At 41.0% G+C, this 24,830-nt stretch overlaps 1 protein-coding gene and 1 pseudogene across 1 annotated transcript; both read left to right on the top strand.

The window, feature by feature from the left end:
* The first annotated feature begins 5,684 nt into the window (after positions 1 to 5,684).
* Positions 5,685 to 6,128, top strand: LOC121445067 (profilin-1-like). The gene has a single exon (XM_041647059.1). The coding sequence runs from the start codon at positions 5,685 to 5,687 to the stop codon at positions 6,126 to 6,128; it is 444 nt and encodes a 147-aa protein (XP_041502993.1).
* Positions 6,129 to 17,746: 11,618 nt separating this feature from the next.
* LOC121445068 lies at positions 17,747 to 19,362 on the top strand (annotated as a pseudogene).
* Positions 19,363 to 24,830: the final 5,468 nt, after the last annotated feature.

The raw sequence follows: 24,830 nt of genomic DNA on the forward strand, positions 1-24,830 counted from the left end.
TTAAAAGGCCAGGTTTGGTAGCACATGCCTTTAAATCCCATAACTTGGGAGGCAGAGGCAGGCAGATCATGATTTCAAGGTCAGCCTGGTTTACAGAGCAAGTTCCTGGACAGTTGTGGGCTACACAGAAAAACCCTGTCTTGGAAAAAAATAGGAACGGGGCAAAACTGACATATCAGTTGAAGTCATGCCCATGGGCTGGATGTTAAGTAGAAGAAGAAATGTCTTTTTCATTCTAATATTTGCATATGCCCACTTTATAAAGATATAAACTAGTGATCTATAAACATATGTCATGATAACAATTTTCTTGAGCAGGAATCTTATCTTTATATCAACCTAAAACTAAGCACTCCTATCTTTATTAGGCAGGCTATTTTATCACTATGGGCCTCCGCTTGTTTATCTAATTATGGGAATAATAGTAATAATAATATCCTTCATGATATTTTTAAGGAGTGAAGACCAAATTCATGAGTACTATTAAGCACCAGGCCTGCCACATAGCTAAGCACTCAGTATGTGTCAACTGCTATTATTACTTTTCTGTGCCAGTTCTTTCTTCTAGTTACCAGCCAGCTTTTAGCTTTAACCCATCCCCATCTGTGCACGCAGGGAACAGTCACATTCTAACACTCAAAAATAGGGCAGCTCCTCTGTCTCCTCTTTGCCTGAGCAAGATTTAAAACAATTAAACTGTGTATTCAAGCGACCTGAGTTTAAGCTGGGTACATACAGTGTAACCCAAGTTCACGTGAACTGGAGCAAGAGTGACTATAGCAGAACTGAAGGACCTTTGCTCTTTTATGGTGCCAATATCCCTTAGACCATGCCAGGAAACCTAGTGTAAATAACAGCAACTGGAAATGAGAGGATCCAGAAAAGGGTAATGCTGGAGGCAGTTATCAGTTACAGAGAGGAGTCCCGAAGGAACTGGGAATTGGAGAAAGAGAAGTTTAAACTCCGGAGTTCTTGCTTTACCCATTGCATAAGACAAAGTCTGAGTCCATCCACCACATGGGCATAACATGATTAGTTTTAAAAAATAGAGAAAAGGCCTCGTTTAAAAATTAGGGGAAGCAACACCTAATCCAAGTCTGCTAACTTCTAAACCTCATACTCGTCTCATTAAAATATGGGCTTCAATTAGCATGGGCTAATCTCTAATATTCAATGAAAAATACTAACCACAGGCTAGTTATGAAGTCTTCACTGTTCCTCAGCCCTAAAGGGGAGAACTAAACTGTCAGAAGGGAGAAGGACTTAGAATATATAGGGGTTGGCTGGGATTGGGAAGGAAGAGTCAGAAAACATGAGGAACAGAAGTAGCTCTAAAGGACGGGCAGGCTTAAACAGTGTCAACTGAGTTGGTAATTCTATCTTGTGTAATTCTTTCCTCAGTAGAGCTGCGCTAGGTGCACTCAGTGTTACCTGCTTTCTTTCGGACTGCCAGGCTAGGACCGGAGGGACGCGCAGACCCATACACTTAACTTGGGGGCAGAATGGGGATCTGGGCAGCCTGTTTAGACAGGGAGTATCCAAAGAAGGGAAGGGGAAAAGGAAAAAATATTGGAGAAAAACTTTCCAGGGTGTGGCACCATGAAGGTGGCTACCAACTGAAGAAGTTAAGGTAAAGATGGTGAGGGGTGCCAGTTGGGAGTTTGTAAGGTATCAGAAGGCACCTGCAGGAAAGTGGCAAGCACTCACCGAATATGTAACAGATAGGAACACAAACCATCGGTTTTAGCTCCACTGATGCTCCCAAATCGGACGAGAGCAGAGCACAGTTTGACCCAGAGGGTCTCAAAAGCAAACACAGATCGGGGCACTGGAAGTCAAAGAGCAACCTGAGAAGTAAACAACAGTGTGCCTGAAGTCCACACTGAACACCAGTAGAGAGTTCCTGACTCCCAGTCCAAGTTAATGTTTTTCCTTACCTGGGGTACCATGAAATGATTCATGACTACAGATGCTGGCAGCAAAAGCCCCCTGCTGCTTCTCCAGCTGCTGCAGCCTCTAATCCAAATTTCTTAGTCCTGCTTCTGGTCAAAGTCTCATCTCCTGATCCTAACAAAAGCTCCTATCAAGACACTTCATTCATTGCTATACCAGCATCTTGCTTTCTGTCGAGTGCCTTTTTATTTTGCTAGCTAACTGTTTTGGTTCGGGTTCAAGGTTTGACACAGCTCTTAAGACTCTAGACTTGGAGTCTGGAGATGCAGCTCATTTGGTATAGAAGCTGCCGGGCATGCAGCATACACAAGGCCCTGGATCCCACCCCAGGAGTGCACAAAAGCATTGTGGCAAACGCCTGTTTTTTCCAACACTTAGGAGGTGAAAGCAGGAAAGTCAAAAGTCCAGGAAACCCTTGACCACATAGCAACTTGTGACTGTTTCAAACAACAACAACACTGGAACCAGGGATGTGAATAGTGCAGCCCTTTTTGTACTCCACTGTTGTTATAAGGGCACAGTACCAACACGATGGGCGGTCTTATGCTGGCAGCTGGGTTTCTAAGGAGCTCTTCTGTGATGAGACGTTGGGCTAGCCCATATTGAGTAATTTTTGAGTGACGGAAAGGTGTGTCTCTTCTATTCTCCACCTTCATATGTCTCCTGTCATCTCCCTAGTCAAAACCTCAAGAGAAGGCTCACAGGATGCATTGTTCAAACCTCAAAAGAGTTCTCTAATTATCATCGTTAGTGAACAGTAAATTCAGCTTCCTAATCATCTTCTCTACTTTGTCTTTTATATCCATTCAACTCTGGCTGCTTAATCCCCTTTCCTCTGGGTACTTATTTTGTTCTCAACATTTGACACTGTTGAGTGATAATCAACACTCTCTCCTCCTGTAGCTCTTATTGGAATGCAGGCTCACTCTGCGCATCCTCAAGTGAGCCTTTCTTTCAGCTACCTGGCTCTTCTAAAGTTCAGCTCATACCCTTTGATAAGGGATTCCTAAATTTATATCTCAAATCCTGTGCACTCAAACCAAGAGTTCCATTTACATATCCCTGGTAGGACATTAAAGCTAGGGTTGCTCCCATGGAACTCTGGCTTCCCTTCAGAGCTGCCTTTGACATCTTCCTTCACCTACCTCTGCCGTCTGCTGTTCCTCGAGTGTAACTTTCTCCTCCCACTGCATTTCTAGCTTCTCAGTGAAAACATCGTTCTGGAGTTGTTTGAACTAGTGAAAACGGGACGTGAATGCTGTCGTCTCTGCTTTCAAGTTGTCCTGTGTGTCTCTGTGTGTTCTTGTGTGAATGGGCACACATCTGTGGGGGTCAAAAGAGAACCTCAGGTGCCACCCATTTTATTTTTATTTTTTATTTTTTTTACTAAAAATTTCCACCTCCTCCCCTCCTCCCCTCCTCCCATTTCCCTCCCCCTCCCCCCGCTCCTCTCCCCACCCCCACTCCTCTCCCCAGCCCTCTCCAGTACAAAGAGCAGTCAGGGTTCCCTGCCCTGTGGGAAGTCCAAGGTCCTCCCCCCTCCATCCAGGTCTAGGAAGGTGAGCATCCAAACAGACTAGGCTCCCACAAAGCCAGTACATGCAGTAGAATCAAAACCCAGTGCCATTGTCCTTGGCTACTCAGCAGCCCTCATTGTCCACCATATTCAGAGAATCCAGATTTATCCCAAGCTTTTTCAGTCCCAGTCCACCTGGCCTTGGTGAGCTCCCAATAGGGTCAGGGTGTTGATTTACTTCTTAAAGGCTTTGTCTCCGAATAACTTTGTTGTTAATGTTGTTGTATGTTTAACTCAGTGACAAACTATGTAGTCTGTTTGGATCTGAAATGCTCAATTTTCCTGCCTCAGACTCCCAAGTACTGGTATTATAAGCATGCACCATCACAGCTAATTTTTAATATTTTTTTGAATTTGGGATTAAGGTTCATCATAATTTCAGAAGGAACACAAATCTGTAAACTATAGCACAGCTGTTCAGAGCCAAATCCTTGGAGGTATTATCTTTCCCTTGTTTCATATGTGACACAGCTAATTTAACAAACACTTCCTTTGCAATGGGCTCCAAATCTATTTTTCAACTTGCATCCTGGCCCCAGCCTTGGGATTTTTAGCTGGATTATTGTCACAGCATGTTAGCTGGCCTCTATGTTTTGGCCCTAGTTTTCACAGAATCTCTTCTCTGCACAGAATCTTTTAGACTCTGTAGTCTAAAATGATGTCAGTATTTTGAATAAAACATGAAAATGGTCCCCATATCTAAATACAAGCTGAAGGCTTAATCATGGCCTGTGAGGATATAAATAGGAGTTCAGCCCAGTACCTCTCAACTGCGCCTTCCATTATTCTTTTTTTTTTCTCTTTCTTTGCTCATATTGGATTCCTTGCCATTTCTCCTAAGGCCTTTCCATTTGCTATTTCTTCCTGACTAGGATGCTTTCTTCCCTCTGATATGCACATACTTATTGACTTACCTCTGTCAGATCTCTAACCAAATGCCCCTGTATCAGAGAATCCTTATCTAAGTACCTTATATAAAATAAAGCCGTTCCTGATTTGCTAACATTCTCTACTTTGGCCTCTTTTGCCAAAGTAATCAATGCCATTTGATAAGATAGAGGTATATCTGTCATCTCTTACTTATTTTTCTTTCTGTTAAGTCATGCTTGGTTTGCAGTCATTAATAGCTTGCAGTAATTAGTAAGTACTTACTGAATTAATGAATGAATTTTCAGAGCTGCCACAGATTTTGACACCATTAGTATTAGTGGTTCGTTATAATGGTTCTCTTTAAAGCAAATTGGACCAGGCTGTCCTACCAATGAATATAGGACAGTCAAAATTCAGAAAGGGCCCCTCACGGGAGTAGGAAATCCAGGGAAGGGATGAGAAAAGTTAGAAGAAAATGTTAGTTTCATAAAGTATTTTCCATAAGAGATAATAAATATCCTTTTTTCTTTTGGAAAGTCAGTTACATAACTCTTGTGGTTTGTCTATTTAATGCACTACCCAAGTGATCAGGAAAGTGCTTGGCACATAGCAAATGCTTGATACTAGCTGAACAAGTGATGAGAGTAAACTTTCCTAAATTTAAAGTTAGTGTCAATTAGAGGGCAGCATAAAGACTCAAAAACACAGAGAAGAGGGTGATAGTGGTGTCCCATCAGAAGATGTGAACTGGTACACATGTACATAAACTTCAAGTCCCCGAAAGAAAAGACCACTAAATACAATTCATTATAGTAAATTTCTCCTGTCCTGCTTTACTCTCAAGTTTACAATTTAGTTCTTACATATTTATCTTCTACTTACTTACTGAAAGGTGATGTTCTTCCCATAGTAATTGGGAGAGCGAGAAGGTTTACTCCATTCCCTCACCTTAGAGACATAGAGACAGCCCCCAGAATACTACTGTCAGAGGCTTCTGATGATGTGACCAGTGATGACTGCTATAAAAGTCATAAAGCCACAGTGACATCACCTCTCCTTCAAAGCTAGCCGCGGGAAGCTTGGGGCACAGCTTCACCCTAGACCTCTACCAACTTGCTGCTCAGAGAAAATAAGAAGTAAAGTAGACTGTTAATCTTCTGTTGCTCTTAGCTGATCAGGCATCTGGAAGCAACTGTCCACAAACCTCCTGTGAGGGCCAACCTTTGCGAACTCTGTATTTACCATATAGAGGCAGCATACTTCAGTTATGCAGTGCACAGAGGACATGAGCCAAGACTTCTGGCAAGACTGCCTCCAATTGTTCCTACAGGCGGAGATATGCAGTGATGCAGCAGTTGTCACCAACCATCCACCCTGGCTATTAGCTTCTTGCCCCGAAGGCAACTTTATCCATATGACCCAGGAAGAAGTTCAGACCTTACTGGCAAAAGACCAGCGAGAAAAGCTGTTTCTCCAGGGAGTCACCCTTGCTGGGATCAAATGCCTGCTAATCCGAGACAACCTGTTCACCGAGGGTAACAACAGCATGGACCTGCGTACCAAAGGTCAAAGCAGAAGTAGCCAGGCTGTGACAGTAGTTCAGATGGGATCTGTGTACCTTGTGGTGATGGGGAAAAGGGGGACCGAAGGAGGACCTCTCAATCTCAAAGCTTTTGAGATAGCAGGCTACATGAGAGAGGCCATTCTTAAACGAATTTCCCGCTGCTAAGTAAATAAAATGACCTTGTGTTTCACCTGCAATTAGAATTCAGTTCTGTTTCACCTACTAAATTAACTTATTCTTGAGGAATGAAGAAGATGCCATACCTAATTTTAAGGCATGTAAATGTCTTTGGGGATGGAGAGAGGGGCGTATCTTGAAAAGTTTCTTTAGACCAGTGATTCTCAACCTTCCTAATGCCATGACACTTTGGTATAGTTCTTTATACTGTGGTGACCTCCAGCCATAAAATTATTTTTATTGCTACCTCATAGCTATAATTTTGCTTCTGCTATGAATCATAATGTAAATATCATTTGACCCCTCCAAAAGGTTTGTGACCCATAGGTTGAGAACCACTTATTTAGGCCATCAGGCTTCTAGGCCTTTTCTTTATGACTTTATTTGCATTTTTTACATCGAAAATACGATCTTTCCTTTCTCAGCTCCTGGTGGAGAGTAGTGGGCTGGGAAGCAGAAAATCTTGAACCTAGCTCTAATTTTTCTTTCTTTCTTTTTTTTTAAAAATATTTATTTATTATGTATGCAATATTCTGTCTGTGTGTATGTCTGCAGGCCAGAAGAGGGCACCAGACCTCATTACAGATCGTTGTGAGCCACCATGTGGTTGCCAGGAATTGAACTCAGAACCTTTAGAAAAGCAGGCAATGCTCTTAACCACTGAGCCATCTCTCCAGCCCTTACTGAGCTTTCTTTTTTGGAATTTCAGTCTCCTTATCTATACAATGGCAAAAACACTAAGCTTCTTAAGGGGTCCTTCAAGATCCGTAGACAGAATTTTATAACAACAGCAACAGCACAAAGACCACAAACACACACACAATTTCAAGAACAGTCTAAGCATCACCTCGTCAAAGGAAAGGTGCTCTCTCTGGTCACCTTAACTATTTGAACTGGCCTTGGTTGAAATAGAGCACAGCTGCCTGGGTCACTTCTCTGCCCTTAATCATACCCCAGCCAACATTTATTGGATGACTTTTTGATGGTCTTTTCTACTTTTGGCATGCACATTAATTTTATTTCCGAGCTTAGCAATAATTTCCTTGATGACAATGTCTTTAATTCTCCATTGTCTTCTTGGGATCCCAGTATGGGAATCTATCAGAGTACTGTTCTCAGATATAAAATCACTAACAAAGCAGCCTTTCCTCTCATGAGAAGAAAACTGAGGCTCTGAAGATAAATGGCCTTGCCAATTAGTTGCAAACAAAAATATTGGAAGACAGTCTTGGGTATCCAGATTCCTATCAACAAGAAACTTAATTGGACCTTCAGCTGACTGAGCCGCAAGGACAATAGGCTGGGAGTGAGAAGGAAGCCCAGGTGTGTGGGGGGAGAGAGGGATCAGGATGCATTTAGTAGAAATCTTATCCTTGTGAGCTGGAGAAACACTAACTGCTAGATCAGGCCAGGCCGCAGTGTGTTGTTACAATATGTTTCCTCAGAAATCTCAATGTGACTGGTATAAATATACTTGAACTGAAGTGTAGAGAAATCCACAGGGCTCATGTATTTCCTGAAGACATCAGGGAAAGGCATTGATAGAAGTTCTAGGACCAGAACAGGGAAGTTGGGTTATACTTGGTCATACATCTTTTCCCAATCCACCTTGTGAGCTCCTGATTTTTTATATGGTCTTGGTGACACTCTTGTCGTCTAGGAAGCTAATCTCGGGTTGATGAGCCAGCTCAGAGGGTAGATGTGCTTGCTCACAGTCCTAACTACTTGAGTTCAGTCTCCATATCCCATAAGGTGACAGAACAGAACTAACTCCTTGGAGTTATTCTCTGACCTTCACACATGTGCCATGGCACCTATATATCTGTACACACACACACACACACACACACACACACACAAATAAATAAATAAATAAATAAATATCTCAAAAGAAGCTACTCTTAATCTTTTTTTGATATGACCCATATTTCCTCTCTTATACCCAGAAAGTTAGCCACATTGAACTCAGTGTTTTCATGATATACTCTATAGCTTATCCTATGGTATTCTCAGGAATGATAAATTATGTCTCCTCAACTGGCTAACAACCTTTAACCTGTATCCTACCCATTTTTTTCTAGTCCTGGCCACCAAGCCATATGCCTTGAAAGATATTCCCTCTTCCCCATATTTGGAGAAGTTTTGTTAGGCCCTGGATTCACCTGCCTTGGTTCTAGATACCTTTCTCATAATATTTAATACTTTCAGCTTTTAGTACTTAAAAGTCCTTTCTTTTATAGCCTGAAAGTTTCCCAATTCTTCTTTAACAGTAAATCTCACTTCAACATGTTTTTATCATAGACAAAACAAATGATACACAACTAACTAGATGATTAAAATGAATGGCAGGGACAACAAATGATTGATTCAAGGATATTTCAGTCAAAATTCTTTCTTGGTTTCAAGAGTTCTTACCCTATGTAAAAGTCATCCTATTAAGACTTTTGAATGCCATATTGCATAAACAACATATTCTACTATTATTTCTACCATGTGATGGAGGAGGGTCATCTGTCTATCTATTGCTTTCATTGGTTAATAATAAAGAGACTGCTTAGCCGGGTGGTGGTGGCGCACGCCTTTAATCCCAGCACTCGGGAGGCAGAGGCAGGTGGATCTCTGTGAGTTCGAGACCAGCCTGGTCTACAAGAGCTAGTTCCAGGACAGGCTCCAAAACCACAGAGAAACCCTGTCTCGAAAAAAAGCAAAAAAAAAAAAAAAGAGACTGCTTGGCCTGATAGGGCAGAAAATTAGGTGGGTGAGTAGACAGAACAGAATGCTGGGAAGAAGGCAATGAGGCAGAAGCCTCAGGCAGACACTATAGCTCTCCTCTCCAAGATGGACGCAGGTTAAGATCCTTCCCGGTAAGCCACCACCTCATGGTGCTACACAGATTACTAAATATGGGTTAAAGCAAGACGTTAGAATTAGCCAATAAGAGGCTGAAACTAATGGGCCAGGAAGTGTTTAAAAGAATACAGTTTGTGTGTTGTTATTTCGGGTATAAAGCTAGCCGTGCAGGAGCTGGGCGGGAACGCAGTCTGCCGGTCCATCTACAACCATGCCTAATTTTATTTAATAGTAGTTTTACTGCCTTACATTTCCTGTATTGGCTTACTTGTTTACTCTCAGTGTCCTATAAAATAATCTAAGTGGCATGAGAATATGAATGTTTGACTGTTACAGTAGCTGCTTTAATTCCAGTGACTAGTAAGATGCCTAGCACATAATAGGGAATAAAAAGTATTGATTGAAAGCATGAGTGAATGAATGAACATACAATTACAAGCGCCTACTATGATGCGAGGCTATTAGGTTAGGTTGAGATGGAAGGGAAGGTAAACAGAGTTTCTCTTCTGGCATGAGAAAGGGAGGGCCTCATGAATCCACCTACACAAAAAGACACAATATGGCAGATGCTTTAGAAAGAATCAAATGATGTTTTGTTGAAGTACAAAGGGGAAAGAGGTTAATACAAAATGTCATCTCTCCAAATGTTCTGTTACTCATTGCCTTCCTCTTGTTGTGGCTCTCATCTTTGCTTTTCTTTTGAGATCAGTAGACACTGACCCCACTGACTGGATATGAGGTAAAATATTTCTTATGGTACCTGCTATCGCTAGGAGATATAGTCTTTGCCTGTTGGTCCTAATCTGATCCCATTTTGTGGTTTCAGATCCGTCTTCTTGTTACTCCTTTATTCATATAACTTAAACAGGTCAAGGTATTACTTGGACCCTCCTTTACCATACCTATTTTTTGTACCAGGGAAATATCCAGAGAACCTTTGCACACAAGGTCACCTACTACATCATCCAGGAGGAGGACCAACACTTGCTTCAACTGTAGTATTCTTCAGATAAAAAATAGACAGAGGCCAGCACGACTATTCAGGGAAAGGTCAAATGAAGCAAAAGATAGGCCTCACTTGTACGGTGGTGGCCCATGCCTATAATCCCAGCACTCAGGAGGCAGAGGCAGGTGAGTTCAAAGCCAGCTTGGTCTACAAGAGCTCATTCCAGAACAGGCTCCAAAGCTACAGAGAAACCCTGTCTCAAAAAGCTAAAGGAAAAAGAAAGATAGGCCTCATTGATTTAAAATGGCCAGTGTACCTATATGAATTTACAATTGAGGTTCAAGAAAACTTTTCTTTTCTTTTCTTTCTTTCTTTTCTTTTTTTTTTTTTTTCGAGACAGGGTTTCTCCGTAGCTTTTTGGTTCCTGTCCTGGAACTAGCTCTGTATACCAGACTGGCCTCGAACTCACAGAGATCTGCCTGCCTCTGCCTCCCGAGTGCTGGGATTAAAGGCGTGCGCCACCACCGCCCGGCAAGAAAACTTTTCTTGACTCATTAGATGAGCAAGAATACAGGTTCAATGATGAATAAAAGTGTGAACAGCCCTCTCTTTGGAGTTTCAGATGTGCTCTTATCTTGAAATCTCCTGTTCCAAAAGGATGTGCATTATGTGGACACTCGGCAGAAAGCAGACAAAATGACATTACTTCAAAGGGAAATTGCCACACTGGACTGTCAGCTGGGCACCTATAACCCTGATAATTTCACTATTCTCATCTTAAAGGACACCAGATGGAAAAACGGAAGAGTAGGCTGGAATACTGTTGAGGCCCAGAGCAAAAGACTGTGTTGTCCTTTGAAAGGGTTTCTATAACTTATAAAGCCATGTCTTCTTACCCATTTCTTACCAAGTCTATTTATTCTATGAAGAAATAAATAGCAGTGCCCCCAATCCCGCTACAACCATAAGCTTGTTTCTAGACCCGGCAGGAACCACAGCCCAGGTTCTCGAGGTCTTTTATTGCTATATATGTAAAGACATAATATGGGATCAGTAGCTTGGAAGCTAGAAAGTTTGATCCTCTTATATTTTAAGAAAAGAACAGTACCCCATTTTGCTACCAGAACTTTGCTTCTTAAAACAACAATTATTGTATTGTAGTGCACAATGGGAAAAAAATTAACACTTCTGTTGAAAAACTAACAAACTTGGGCCACAGATTCTGTAATACAACTGCTGAAAAATCCAGTAGTGGGGATCCCCAAAGCATTCTTACCAAAAACCCCCAATCCTTGTCAAACTTCTCCCACCTCTGAAAGGTCAGGATAATCTCATCAAGTGGCAAGCCCCAGGTGAACTATATGGATTAAGTGAGAGACCAGCTTAAGCTGCATGTCCTCCAAACTGCTCTGGAGTATGTATGCTCAGCTCTATGTGTCTCTCCTTCTGCCTGCTCACACTTGTCAGAGGAGAACACTTGGAAAGGCAGGTGACTAGAAATATAATGAATGCCCCACTAAACACATAATCCATTATTATGATCTGACCACCTGACTAGAAGACAGTCTTAGAGTTATTGTACATATATATATATATACATGCTAAGCTATATTATCATATTATAAGTTGTTCCTGAAATTATAGCATATGCAACTGCTAGGGCCCTTAATATCTTAGCTAAACAACCTTTGCTGGAGAGGCTGTGGAGGAACGGGTACCCTCATCCATTGCTGGTGGGAATGCAATCTTGTGCAACCACTGTGGAAGTCAGTGTTTCGGTTTCTCAGGAAATTCGGGATCAACTTACCCCTGGACCCAACAATACCACTCTTGGGAATATACCCAAGAGAAGCTCTATCATATGACAAAAGCATTTGTTCAACTATGTTCATAGCAGTATTATTTGTAATAGCCAGAACCTGGAAACAACCTAGATGCCCTTCAATGGAAGAATGGATGAAGAAAGTATGGAATATATACACGCTAGAGTACTACGCTGCGGTAAAAAACAATGACTTCTCGAATTTTGCATGCAAATGGATGGAAATAGAAAACACTATCCTGAGTGAGGTGTCCCAGACCCAAAAAGATGAATATGGGATGTACTCACTCATAATTGGTTTCTAGCCATAAATAAGGGCCACGGAGTCTACAATAGGTGAACCTAAAGAAGCTAAGTAAGAAGGTGAACCCAAGGAAAAACATATAGTTATCCTCTTGGCTAAGGGAAGTAGACCAAATTGCCGGGGAGAAAAGGGATCTTGGGGGTGGGGTGGGATGGGGGTAAGGGGAGATGGGGAGAGAAAAGGTAGAAGGGAAGGAGGGGGGACCTAGGGAAACAGGAGAATTGGGATAAAGGAAAGGCGGATAGGGGAGCACGGAACCACAATTCTTAGTTAAGGGAGCCACTTTAGGGTGGGCAAGAGACTTGACCCTAGAGGGGCTCCCAAGTGCCCAAGATGAGGTTCCCAGTTAGTTCCTTGGGCAGCTGAGGTTTGGGAACCTGAAATGACCCTATCCTAGAGCAATACTGACGAATATCTTGCATATCATCATAGAACCTTCATCTGGTGATGGATAGAGATAGAGACAGAGACCCACACAGGAGCACTGGACTGAGCTCCCAAGGTCCCAATGAGGAGCAGAAGGAGGGAGAACATGAGCAAAGAAGTCGGGACCACGAGGCGTGCACCCACCCATTGAGACAGTGGAGCTGATCTACTGGGAGCTCACCAAGGCCAGCTGAACTGTGACCGAAAAAGCATGGATGGGATAAAACCGGACTCTCTGATCATGGCGAACAATGAGGGCTGATGAGACACCAAGGACAATGGCACGGGGTTTTGATCCTACTTAATGTTCTGGCTTTGTGGGAGCCTAGCCAGTTTGGATGTTCACCTTCCTAGATATGGACGGAGGGGGGAGGACCTAGGACTTACTACAGGGCAGGGAACCCTGACTGCTCTTTGGACTGGAGAGGGAGGGGGAGAGGAGTGGAAGGAGGGGGAGAAGGATGGGAGGAGGGGGAGAAGGGTGGGAGGAGGGGGAGGGAAATGGGAGGCTGGGAGGAGGTGGAAACTTGTTTTTTGTTTATGTTTTTTTTTCTTCTTAATAAAAAAAAGAAAAGAAAAGAAATATAATGAATGCCCCACTAAATACATAATCCATTATTATGATCTGACCACCTGACTAGAAGACAGTCTTAGAGTTATTGTGTGTGTGTGTGTATATATATATATATATATATATGTATATATATATATGCTAAGCTATATTATCATATTATAAGTTGTTCCTGAAATTATAGCATATGCAACTGCTAGGGCCCTTAATATCTTAGCTAAACAACAAACAAACATGCACAATGCTAGTTGCCAAAGTTGTTTAACCTTAGACCATTTGCATGCTTCTGAAGGGGATGTTTCTGCAAAGTTCATTCTGAGTAACTGTTCCTGAAATAGATAAGGAAAAAGTCATTTAAAAAACAGTGATGGAATAAAAGAGGTTGTTCATATTCTGGTCCAGATTTGGAATAACTGGAATCCAGATAAATAATTTGAGGGATGTTTAATCTTTCCTGCACCTCTGGAATGAAACCAACTTTAGTCACAATGAATGATCTATTTGACATGATCTTGATTTCAGTTCACAATATTTTAATGAGAATTTTTATATGTAATTTCATCAGGGAGATTGGCTTGTAATTTTCTGGTTTTAGTTATATCCTTATCTGGTTTTGGTACTAGGGTAATTACTGACTTTACAGAGATCTTGAAAGCCTTTATTCCTTTCCTGTTTTGGAGAATAGCTTGAGAAGTGTTGGTGTTAGTTCTTTGAAGTTTTGGTAGAATTCTTCAGTGAATTCAGCTGATATTGGGTTTCTTTTAGATGGGGGCCTTTTAAATTAGTACTTTAACCATGTTGCTGCATATAGCTTTTTTTAAACATTTTTTTCATATTGGTTAATTTTTTGTGCATCCAGTGCATCGAGAAATCCATCATTTCTTTAAAATTTCCAGTTTAGTGGAGTATGTGTGTTTAAGGTGCATCCCTATGATTTTCTGGATCTCATTGGCATCTGTTGTCACTTCTCCCTTTTTATTTATAATTTTATTCATTTGGCTCTTCTTTCTTCTACTATTGTTCAGTTTGGCCAGGAGTTTGCCAATCTCTTCAAAGAAACAACTCTTCTTTGGCATTTGTTTGTTTGACCAGAGCATTAACCCCACTCTGAGTAAACCTATCAACATTTGCTCACTGTTGACTGAGTTTTTTGTCCTGCCTGCTTTTGACAGTCGTTAAGTCACAAAGAAATCACATAGAGGTCTACATTAGTTATAAACTGATTAGCCTAGTATCTCAGACTTTTTATTAACTCTTACAACTTACATTATCCCATTATTTTTATTTATATTAGCCACATGGCTAGTACCTTTTTTAGCTAAGCAATCACATCTTGTTTCTTTTTTGGTGGGCTCACAACTGCCAGCCAGGAGTTAATGTAAACAATGTATAAGTATCTTGATCAGAGGTAGAAATGTACACAGCAATATAGTAAATATATATATATATATATACCAATACAATCTATATCAATACATAAAAAATGTTTTAAACAGAGGTAGAAGCATACTCGCATACAATATTTAATATAATTTAACTTTGTATCAATATACAAGAATCAATACCAATATAATTGTCTAAAAACAATAACCACAAATACCAATCTATTATCCCATCACCAATTATCTCTCTTTTTTTTAAGAACACCCCTGAGCCTATAAAATATCTCCCCCCATCCCTCAACCACATACCACTTATAACCAACCCCTAAATGATGTCCCTAAACCTGAAGGCAAACTCTGCTGGGAGAGGAGACATTTTCCTCTAAAATTGCTTCCAGCTGTCAAGGAGGCAGAGGCATGAGCTGGGGGTTGAAGAGGTGGCTGCGAATCTGATGCAAGCGCGCAGGCCGGCTGGAGGGGAGCTGACGACAGGGTGGGTGCACGGAACAGGGGCGCGCAAAGATGCTGCCGCTTGCGGTCCAGACCTGAGGCATGAGCCAAGGACACAGCACCAAGTGCGCCTGTGGGCTGGAGCGCTGGCACAAGCCCTGCCGGGGGCGCTTAGGTGCTCTTAGATCCCATCGCTCTCTGCTGGGAAGCGGGGGAGAGCGGCGCGCGGCGGAGACGCTAGGTGGTGTGGGTATCTATGTCCAAATGAACGCAGCGCAGCCCCAACTGGCCAGAGCCTTAAAGGGCTCGAAAAAGCTCCACGTGGTCGGGCGCCAGCTCACTCATAATCACACAACATTTTAAGTTCCCATCCTTGGGCATAACTATAGTTAATCACAGGAACATTCTAGCCCTAGTATTTATCTGTTCCTTTTCTAAGTGTTTGAGTGAAGTCTACTAACCATCAGTAAGCTGAAATAGTCAGGTAACGGCCTTCATCGTGGTCTTTGGATGCTAAAATTTTTAATGAGGAACAAGCAGGTGATCAGTTTGCTTCACAGTTACCTAGAGAGCTGGGCCAGTAATTTTTCTGCCTATTTCTGTTCTTAGGTGGATAAATAGGAAATAAATACTACAACTGGGTCATGAACTTCATAACCAAGATCTGAATTGTGATGAGATGCAAATGGACTTTACCGAGTTAGTCTTGACTCATTTGATAGTCCGTCACCCACAACCGATACTCAGAGCTCCTCTGACATTCAGTATTGCTTGTTGGTAATCCAGCATTAGTCACCACAAAGACAAACTGAAGAACTTGGGCAACGCTACACTAAATGCAGTCTAACCTTAGGGGTCATTCAGAATTGCTCCTAGCCACATGTCTGCTGCTCCAACACTGAGGAAATTCAACCTCAAATATGGGCCTGGGGTAGGAGAGCCTTGGGATCACTGAGAATACATTTAAGTTCCTCAGTTTGAAGAACATCCCATTGAAACTCAGTTTCTTAACTGAATTTATATTAAAACCGTTGAAAATAAGCAAGGATTAGTAGTTTTCTACCATTATCTGTGGGAATAAATTGGAAGGCCTCAGTAGTTGAATGAAACCTTGGGGAGTATGAAGTACTGTTTTATATACATATGAATCTATGAGAATGCTTAATTTAGAAGTTAGACACAGTAAGATATTTAGTAATAATAATAAAATTAAAGAAAATATAACAATATACTGAAATAAATACTATTTAAAACTTAGGGTTCTTATTTTTTAATTCCTAAAATTTGCAACTTAATATATTTGGACCATTATTGACTATGAGTAAATGAGATTATGAAAAGAAAAAAATGGAGGATAAGGACAGTCTATTGCATTATTTTGTTGGTGTAGGATGTGTTGCTTTCATTGGTTGAATAAAGAGACTGCCTTGGCCTTTTGATAGGACAGAACCTTAGGTAGGCGGGAAAGACAGAACTGGATGCTGGGAAGAAGAGCAGAGTCCATCAGACGCCATGAATCTCTGGCCTGAGACGGACGTAGGTTAGGATCTTTCCCAGTAAGCCACAACCTCGTGGTGAACACAGATTAATAGAAATGGGTTAGATCAGGATGTGAGAGTTGGCCAAGAAGAGGCTAGATATAATTAATGGACCAGGCAGTAATTTAATTAATACAGTTTCTGTGTAATTATTTCAGGGTTTAAGCTAGCTGGGCGGCCGGGACCAAAAGCAGGCCCGCTCCTCACTACAACATTTTGTTATAAAAGACATGTTTTAAAAGTGAAAGTTTGGCTGAGCTATAGCTCAGTGGTAAGCACTCACTGCTCAGTCAGTTCGGGACAGTCCCCAGCACCCACATCAAGATACTCCAGCCCTAGGGGAATGTGACTCTCTTCTGACCTCTGTGGGCACTTGCATGCTTGTGTTATTGTGTAGCAGTTTCTTCAAAGATTAAAACCTTCTATTTTTGAGGGACACTCAAGACAGAAGATGTGAAAGAGGAGGTGATACAACTAGCTATGTTAGGAAACAATGTTTATAGAGAGTGAGAGAGCAAAATGTTCTCTAAGTGGAGGTAGAATGCTCTATCCTGAAGAGAAGTTCTTTAAACTAAGGAAGTAAACAAGCTAAAATAGCTTCAGGAGGTCCCTGATATTGACCAGGTTCTCTATGCTCCTCCCTCCTCAAGTTGATAGATAGATAGATAGATAGATAGATAGATAGATAGATAATAGATAGATAGATAGATAGATACATAATAGATAGATAGATACATAATAGATAGATAGATAGATAGATAGATAGATAGATAGATAGATAGATAGATAGATAGATAGATAGATAGATATTATATAGAGATATAGATACACCCCACATACACACACACACACACTAAGGACTGTTGAAACCAAATGAACACACAGCCTGGAAGAAGCAGACAGTAGTCAAAGTTTCCTGGAAAAGGTACAGATCAATGGAACTATATGCAATAGGCATTCTTTAACCTCTTAAGATGCCCACAGGTTGTGCTGTGTGCTCCAGGGGTTTCTAGCTTTCATGTGCCACTCATGCTGGGGTGGGCTTTTGGCAAGGCAGCTGTCTTTGACTTATATGTGCACCTATATGTAACTCCTCATCCACATTCCTGTAAGTAACCCAAATAAGGTTGCTTGAATTACCAAGTTGGAGTTTGGTGGTAGCTGCACTTTGGTCTGTGTACTGTTTCCTATCTGGAATGAGTTCACATTTCTCATGTGTCTCAAAATAGTGGTACACATCCATACACTCAGGCGCACATATATACACATTAATCAAAATAAATAAATAGCACGGGCATTGCCTTGGCTAATGGGCACATGAGTGGGGTAGCCTGGAGTCTCCCTACACCAGCTGGGTGTGTCCCTCAACTGGGGAGGAGACAGCAGCCGCAGCACTGCTGCAAGCCCCTACTGCCCTGCCCCCTCCCTCTGTTGGCGCCCGGTGGCCTCCTGGGACCAGCCCTGGGGCTGCTGGTGGTGCTGGCACTAGCTCTGCTGGATAAGCCCATGGGGCACAAGGACCGTGTGGTGCTGCTAGACGGAGCTGGGCAAGCGGCAGCCTCCTGGACAATCAGAGCTGCCAGTATGATCACAAGGCCTGCCTCGGAAAGCAGGCCACCAAGACTTTCAATTAGCTAAGCCCGGAAGAGAGCAAAGAGGGGTTGCGAAAAATTGTTGATCAAGTTGACAGTGATGGAAATGGGTTTGTCACCACTGAGGAACTGAACGTTTGAATCAACCAGGTCCAGAAAAGATGCAGCTATGGTAATGTCGCTAAAGTCTGGAAGGATTATGATACAGACAGAGACAAAAAGATTTCCTGGGAAGAATATAAGCAGGGTGCCTGTTGGAGAAGGCCCACTTGTTTGTTCCTGGCTGCCTGGCTAGCTTAGATAGGAAATAGCCACACAGAAACTGTATTCATTAAATCTTTGCTTGGCCTATTAGCTCTAACTTCTTATTGGCTAACTCCTACATCTTAATTTAACCCATCCCCATTAATCTGTATATCACCACAAGGTCATGGCCTACTAGCAAAGTTTCAGCACGTCTATCTCCAGAGGCAGCAGCGGCTCCATGGTGTGTCCTTGACTACGCCTTTCTTTCTCCCAACAGTCAGTTCCATCTTCCCCACCTACCTAAGTTCTATCAACAGGTCAAGGCAGTTTCTTTATTTATTAATGGTAATCACAGCATACAGAGGGGGCTTCCACATCAACTACCTAGGAAACTCTGCTGAGGGCCACCATCATACTTTTAAAAAGATACTGCCACAGGCAGATCTCTGTGAGTTCGAAGCCAACTTGTTCTACAAGAGCTAGTTCCAGAACAGGCTCCAAAGCTACAGAGAAATCATGTCTCGAAAAAAATAAAATAAAATAAAATAAAAAATTAAAATTATAAAAAAAGATACTGCCACATGATGAGAAAAGATTTAAGGCTTCAAATCAGGACAGTGACCTGACAGCTACTCTGAAGGAGTTCACTTCCTGTCTGCACCCAGAGGAGTCTGAACATAAACAGGGGATTGTAGTTCTGGAAATGCTAGAGGGCATTGAGAAGAACGGGGATGGTTTTCCGGACCAGAAAGCGTATATGGCAGACATTTTTTCCCACAAAGACAACAGTCCTGAGCCAAACTGAGTTGTGTCCTAATGGGAATAGTTCAATGATTTCTGAGATCAGCACAAGGATGAAAAAGCTAGACAAGGTTGAGATTTGCCACTGGATCCTGCCTCAGGACTATGACCGCCACAGCCTGGCACCTGGTTTACAAGGCAGACAAAAGCAAGAATGAGATGCTAACCAAGGAGGAGATTTTAGACAAGTAGAGCATGTTTGTAGGAAGCCACACTACCAATTATGGGGAACTTCTCACAAAAACTCACAATGGATTTTCAAAAATGCTCATCGTAATGTTGCTGACTGATTAGGGGCATCCTTCAGGTAGTCTGTATGATTGCTACACTTGTCAAGTGTATAGCAGCTGTGTCTTTAAACAGTGAGATTATACCTCAAATTAAGGTAGAAATTAGTTTTCTGAAGCTGGGCAGTGGTGGCTCACACCAGGACAGGCTCCAAAACTGCAAGAGAAACCCTGTCTCGAAAAAAAAAAAAAAGGGCGGGGAAATTAGTTTTCTGGTGTGGGAGGTCCTTCTGTCTATGTGTTGCTTTTATTTGTTAATGAATAAAGAACTGCTTTGAGCCTTTGGCAGGGAAGAACAGAACTAGGCAGGAAAAGCTAGGCTGTATGCTGGGAAAACGAGGGCAGAGTCAGAGAGAAGCCATGGAGCTGCTGGAAATAGTCACTGGGAACTTTAGCTGGCAAGCCATGACCACGTGGCAATACACAGATTAATAGAAATGGGTTAAATTAAGATGTAAGAGTTAGCCAATAAGAAGCTAGAGCTAATGGGCCAAGCAGTGATTTAATTAATACAGTTTCTGTGTGATTATTTTGGGTCTAAGCTAGCCAGGTGGCTGGGAACCAACAAGCAGCCCTTCTCCTACAGTTTTCACTCCACATTTACTGGAAAATAGATATCACTATTTCTTCCAGTAGCATTTTCCCTGAGGCAGTTAAAATCTTGGCAAATTGCAGTTCTCTGAGGGGATTCATTGCTACGACGTGACTTTCTAGTCCCCCTTCCTCCACTTAAGCTGAAAGGAAAGAGGAGGTAAGGGTGAACATATTCTGTTATTGGATGGGGACACACTGTACACAGTAACTGCTATATATTTGAACTATTAGATTTTGGGTTTGTTTGGTTTTTTTTTTTTTTTTTAGTTTCCACTGTTAAACAGTGGTGAAGAAAAAAATCTGAAAAAGTGAATGTTGTATTGTCCCAGGTGGCTGACCTTGGAGCAGACATGGTATTTCTAGTTTTTGATATTTTGAGCGGTTACTGTAAATGGCATAAAGACTTTTGCATTTTTCTTTGTGGACCTACCAGTGCACACAGCAAATCCACATATTTGTGCTTTTGTTTTTTGTTTTTATACTAAGATGCAATTAAGAAAGAACATTAACATGAGCAAGAAAACAATTTTAAAGATAAGGAAGAGATAAATGTCTGGTATTTGAAAAACCACAACCACGGTCAATACTTTAAATATGCTGGAGAAATTTTTGAACATGCTAATCAGGTGGGTCTGGTTTGGGAAACAGTGAATAGAAATACAGTTCTTTCCTGGTTGCAAGGCTATGGAGTGCTCAGGAATCCAGATGTGCTGAAGTTTGTTGCCCTGAATCTTGAGCCTGCTTCCAGCACAGCTCATGCCAAGGAAGCAGGACAAGGTAGTGGAACAATTTACAGATGAAATTCTGCCTTGTAAACAGGAGATGAGCAGAAAAAAAAGATACCCTTGAAGATTTTTTAAATAAATAAATAATAAATCTTTTAAAAGCTGGCAGTTCATGTTTTAACCAAAATGAATTTTTTTCCTCATATTAAAATATGAGCTGATAAGGGTCCAGGTTTCCTTTCCATTTTTTCATCACATAATCCACGACCTATAGATCTCATATTGCCATCTAAGATGTTTTCAATTACCATGCTTACATTTCAGCAATGTAAAGTGAAAAGAGGGGGCTCATACTTTCTTTTCAATAGTATGGCTAAGCTGTTGGAAATATGCTTCTGAATATATGCTGCTAGCAAAAAAAAAAAAAATTACATACAAAGCTACAATTAGCCGGGCGGTGGTGGCGCACGCCTTTAATCCCAACACTCGGGAGGCAGAGGCAAGCGTATCTCTGTGAGTTCGAGACCAGCCTGGTCTACAAGAGTTAGTTCCAGGACAGGCTCCAAAACCACAGAGAAACCCTGTCTTGAAAAACAAAAACAAAAACAAAAAACAAAAACAAAAGCTACAATTAGCTAGGAGTTGGGGAAATATGATCTGTAACTGAAGTATTATACATGGAGGTAAAAAATTCTCCCTTATAAGGACCAGTGAGATAGTTTAGCAGGTAGAAACACTTGCCATGAAAGCCTAATGGCTTGAGTTTGATTTTCAGAACCAAATAAAGGTGGAAGGAGACAATTTACTCCATAACATAAAGATTGTTCTCTGACCTACACACACATAACACACATGCACTGTGACCACCATGCTGTGGTACATATGCCCATTCATACACACCAAGCACGTACATAACACGATATTAAAATCTTTATTAGAATTCTTTTACATTCTATCTTGATAAAAGGAAAACACTGTCTATAAAAGGGAACACACTGTAAAGGAATGGAACATGCTTTTGTAAAATCTATTAACTCCCCGTTCCTTAATAAAAATATTATTATTTTATTAAGGTACCTAACTTTCTTTAGGTATCTCCTATGCCTTAGGTGAAACTAAACTTACCTACCAACAATGCAGTGGCTCAATATCATTAACTTTTCTAGTATTTGTATCAAGACTAACAACCAGGGCAACCTATACTGAAGAAGTTTCTTGGTGGCTTCTAAGGAAAGTTATTATTCATTAGTCTAGAATAAATTTTAAAACCAAAGTTTTCCGTTTTTTCCATGAATACTGTGGTATATAAATTTTTATGAACACTGGTATATAAAATTATATGATAGTACATAACTGTCATAGTACTTGTTCTGAAGATAAAGTATAAGGCATGAAAAAGAAAATATGATAAAATTATAGAGAAATAAAACTTATGTCACAAGATCAACCCTGAAAGTTCCCCCCCCCCATTTCTAGACTTCACTAGGTGAAGCAATTATTGATTTTATTTTGTTTGTAGCCCCAATCATCATAAATGATAAAATAATGAAGGCCATGTGATTATTAAAATCCTATTCACAGTGACTGGAAAGGTGGCTCAGCAATTAAGAGCACTGATTGCACTCCAAGAGGACCCAGATTTAATTCCCAGCACACACATGGAAGCTCACAACTACCTGTAACTCCAGTTCCAGAGGATACAACACCCTCACGCAGATATGCATGCAGGCAAAACACCAATGCACATAAAATAAAATAATAAAAAATCATATTCATGTATATTTATATCCTACGCTAGTCTGATTCAGCTTCTATAATCAAAAGGAATGAGGGCTGGGCCTATTACATGAAAGCCCTAGATATTAGTGAGTAATGTACTTTACAAACTTGTTCCACGGACTCTCATAAATAAATCGACTTCTCATTTAGGAGGAAATATTTCCCACCGTAAACATCTTGAGTCATCATCTATGGAAGAGCACCATTTTTGACCATTGTAAAAATTATCCTTTAAAAGATATGCTTGTGATTACTCCTTAACTACACTCAAGATTTTAAAAAACATAATGTGGGTATAAATGTGTGTATTGGAGTTTCCCTTTGCAGCTGGTTTTTGCTCCTAAAAACTAGAGACAAGGTTTCACAGTGAATGAAAGCAATTTTTTTTCACTTGCTGTGGAATGATAACTGTGTACCTCAGCAAGGATCAGGTAGAATGTTCTTATTTCTTTTTATCAGATGTGTCTTCCTACATTAGAGAAACTAGGAGAGCCAACACAGAGACAATAATGAGGAATTTAGGTCCTATTATCTTTTTCCTGGGTCTTGAGAGGGTGAGCCTCGTGGAGATATAGTATATAAGGCAGTACGACTATGACAAGAGAGGAAGCAAGGCAGTAAGTGTCCCCTCTGTGAGAAAGATAATGGGGAGAGGTTAGATTTGCTGTGACAAATAAGATCTAGGGTGAAATTAGACATTTAAAAGGCCTAAATCCTGTGACATTTGTGGTGATGTGATATGTGACTTCCTTCTGTATATGTGTTGCTTTATTGGTTGATGAATAAAGCTGTTTTGGCCAATGGCTTAGCTGGGCAAAACCAGGTGAGAAGTCCAAACAGAGATATAGAGAGAATAGGCAGAGTCAGAGAGCCACCCGTGTAGCTGCCTAAGGAGAAAGATGCCAGGACCCTACCCCATAAGCCACAGCCTCATGGTGATGAATAGATGAATAGAAATGGGTTAATTTAAGATGTAAGTGTTAGCTAGGAATTCGCCTAAGCTATTGGTCAAAGAGTGTTGTAATTAATATAGTTTCTTTGTGATTATTTGGGTCAGGGAGGCCAAGAAATGAAAAAGCAGCCTCTGCTTACAGTGATGCATGGAAACTCGTCAGTCACTTGCCTGACTTTTGCTAGGATAAAAAATATGAGGGCCTAAATCCAGCTGAACTGTGAAACCATGAATACCAAGGCTTCCAAATTCTATTTATCACTAATTGAAAATGCTCAGATTCCCAGGCAATTTATATCACTTCTCTTTTTTCATTTTTCTTTTCCTCTTCTCTGTTCTTCTTAAAGCATTTGACATTTAAAATGACAAAATTGGGGTGAATCACAAGGATGTACAAGGAAGAAATTAGAAGGTAAATGACTAAAGTCAAACAATGAATCAATGCTGAAATAACCATATAATATGATATCAAAGCATGGAACATTTGGAAACTCAGCCAGGGCCAAATACCAGGATTCTATACAAAGAAATTTTCTGTCTCCTAGGTAGTAAGCAAATAAATCAAGGCAGTGCTCTAGATACTGTCAAGACTTCTGGAAATCCCACATCTGCCAAAATATTATTCCCAATGAGCTCAGCACATTGTTTACACAACAGTGAAAAGAGAGAACAAAATGAGAACTATGGAAAGGCACACCGACTAGAAGCAATGTGCTATTGTACAACATCCCCAATCCCTAGCTACCCCTCTACAGTATGACTATGGTGCTAGGAATTTTGACCACTCCCTGCATGCTAGCATGTACAATAGCCCAGTCTCTATAGTTTGTTCTCTCTCTAGTTAAGCACAATGGCATATCAGGAGAGCCTGCCGTCAATCAGGCTTTAAACTGTTTTGTTCTCACGGTGAGAGACACCAGAATATCAGAAAATTTACTTCCTCATCAGTAATTGGCACTGTGCCTAAGACCAATTATGTGGTTAGCTGGTTAGATCAGTTCTCGGAGGCCTCCAATGAATATCTCTCCAAAATTGTCCTTGGAGACCACTTAAATGCATCAGCACATTATTTCAGTTCATGGCCGAAGCTACACTACAGATAATGCCAAGAAATCATCTATTTTATTCCCCACCCCCACTGTGCTCAGCCGCATTGTGCCAGATAAAAGCATCAGCACAATCTAAAGATTTCAGTTCCGACACACTAAAACGCACCACCACCAATTTTTCACTTCAATAATTTCACGTTTTGCATTGCAAATAACTCTTTGCCACATTATTCCTTTGCTAACAGAAGTTTGGATTCCCAGATGCATAGCACTAACTTTCTCTTGTGCTTTCTTCTAATTCTACTTCTTTCAATCAAGTTTTTTTGTGTTTTTTTTTTTTTTTTTTGGTTTTTCGAGACAGGGTTTCTCTGTGGTT

Source organism: Microtus oregoni, unplaced genomic scaffold, assembly GCF_018167655.1.
Source record: "Microtus oregoni isolate MIOR12 unplaced genomic scaffold, Mior012 000155F_ref0000269, whole genome shotgun sequence".
Classification (NCBI taxonomy): Eukaryota; Metazoa; Chordata; class Mammalia; order Rodentia; family Cricetidae; genus Microtus; species Microtus oregoni.

Excerpts from the sequence above, each read along its gene's own strand:
- LOC121445067 (XM_041647059.1), top strand. The coding sequence starts at position 5,685 with ATGAGCCAAGACTTCTGGCAAGACTGCCTCCAATTGTTCCTACAGGCG.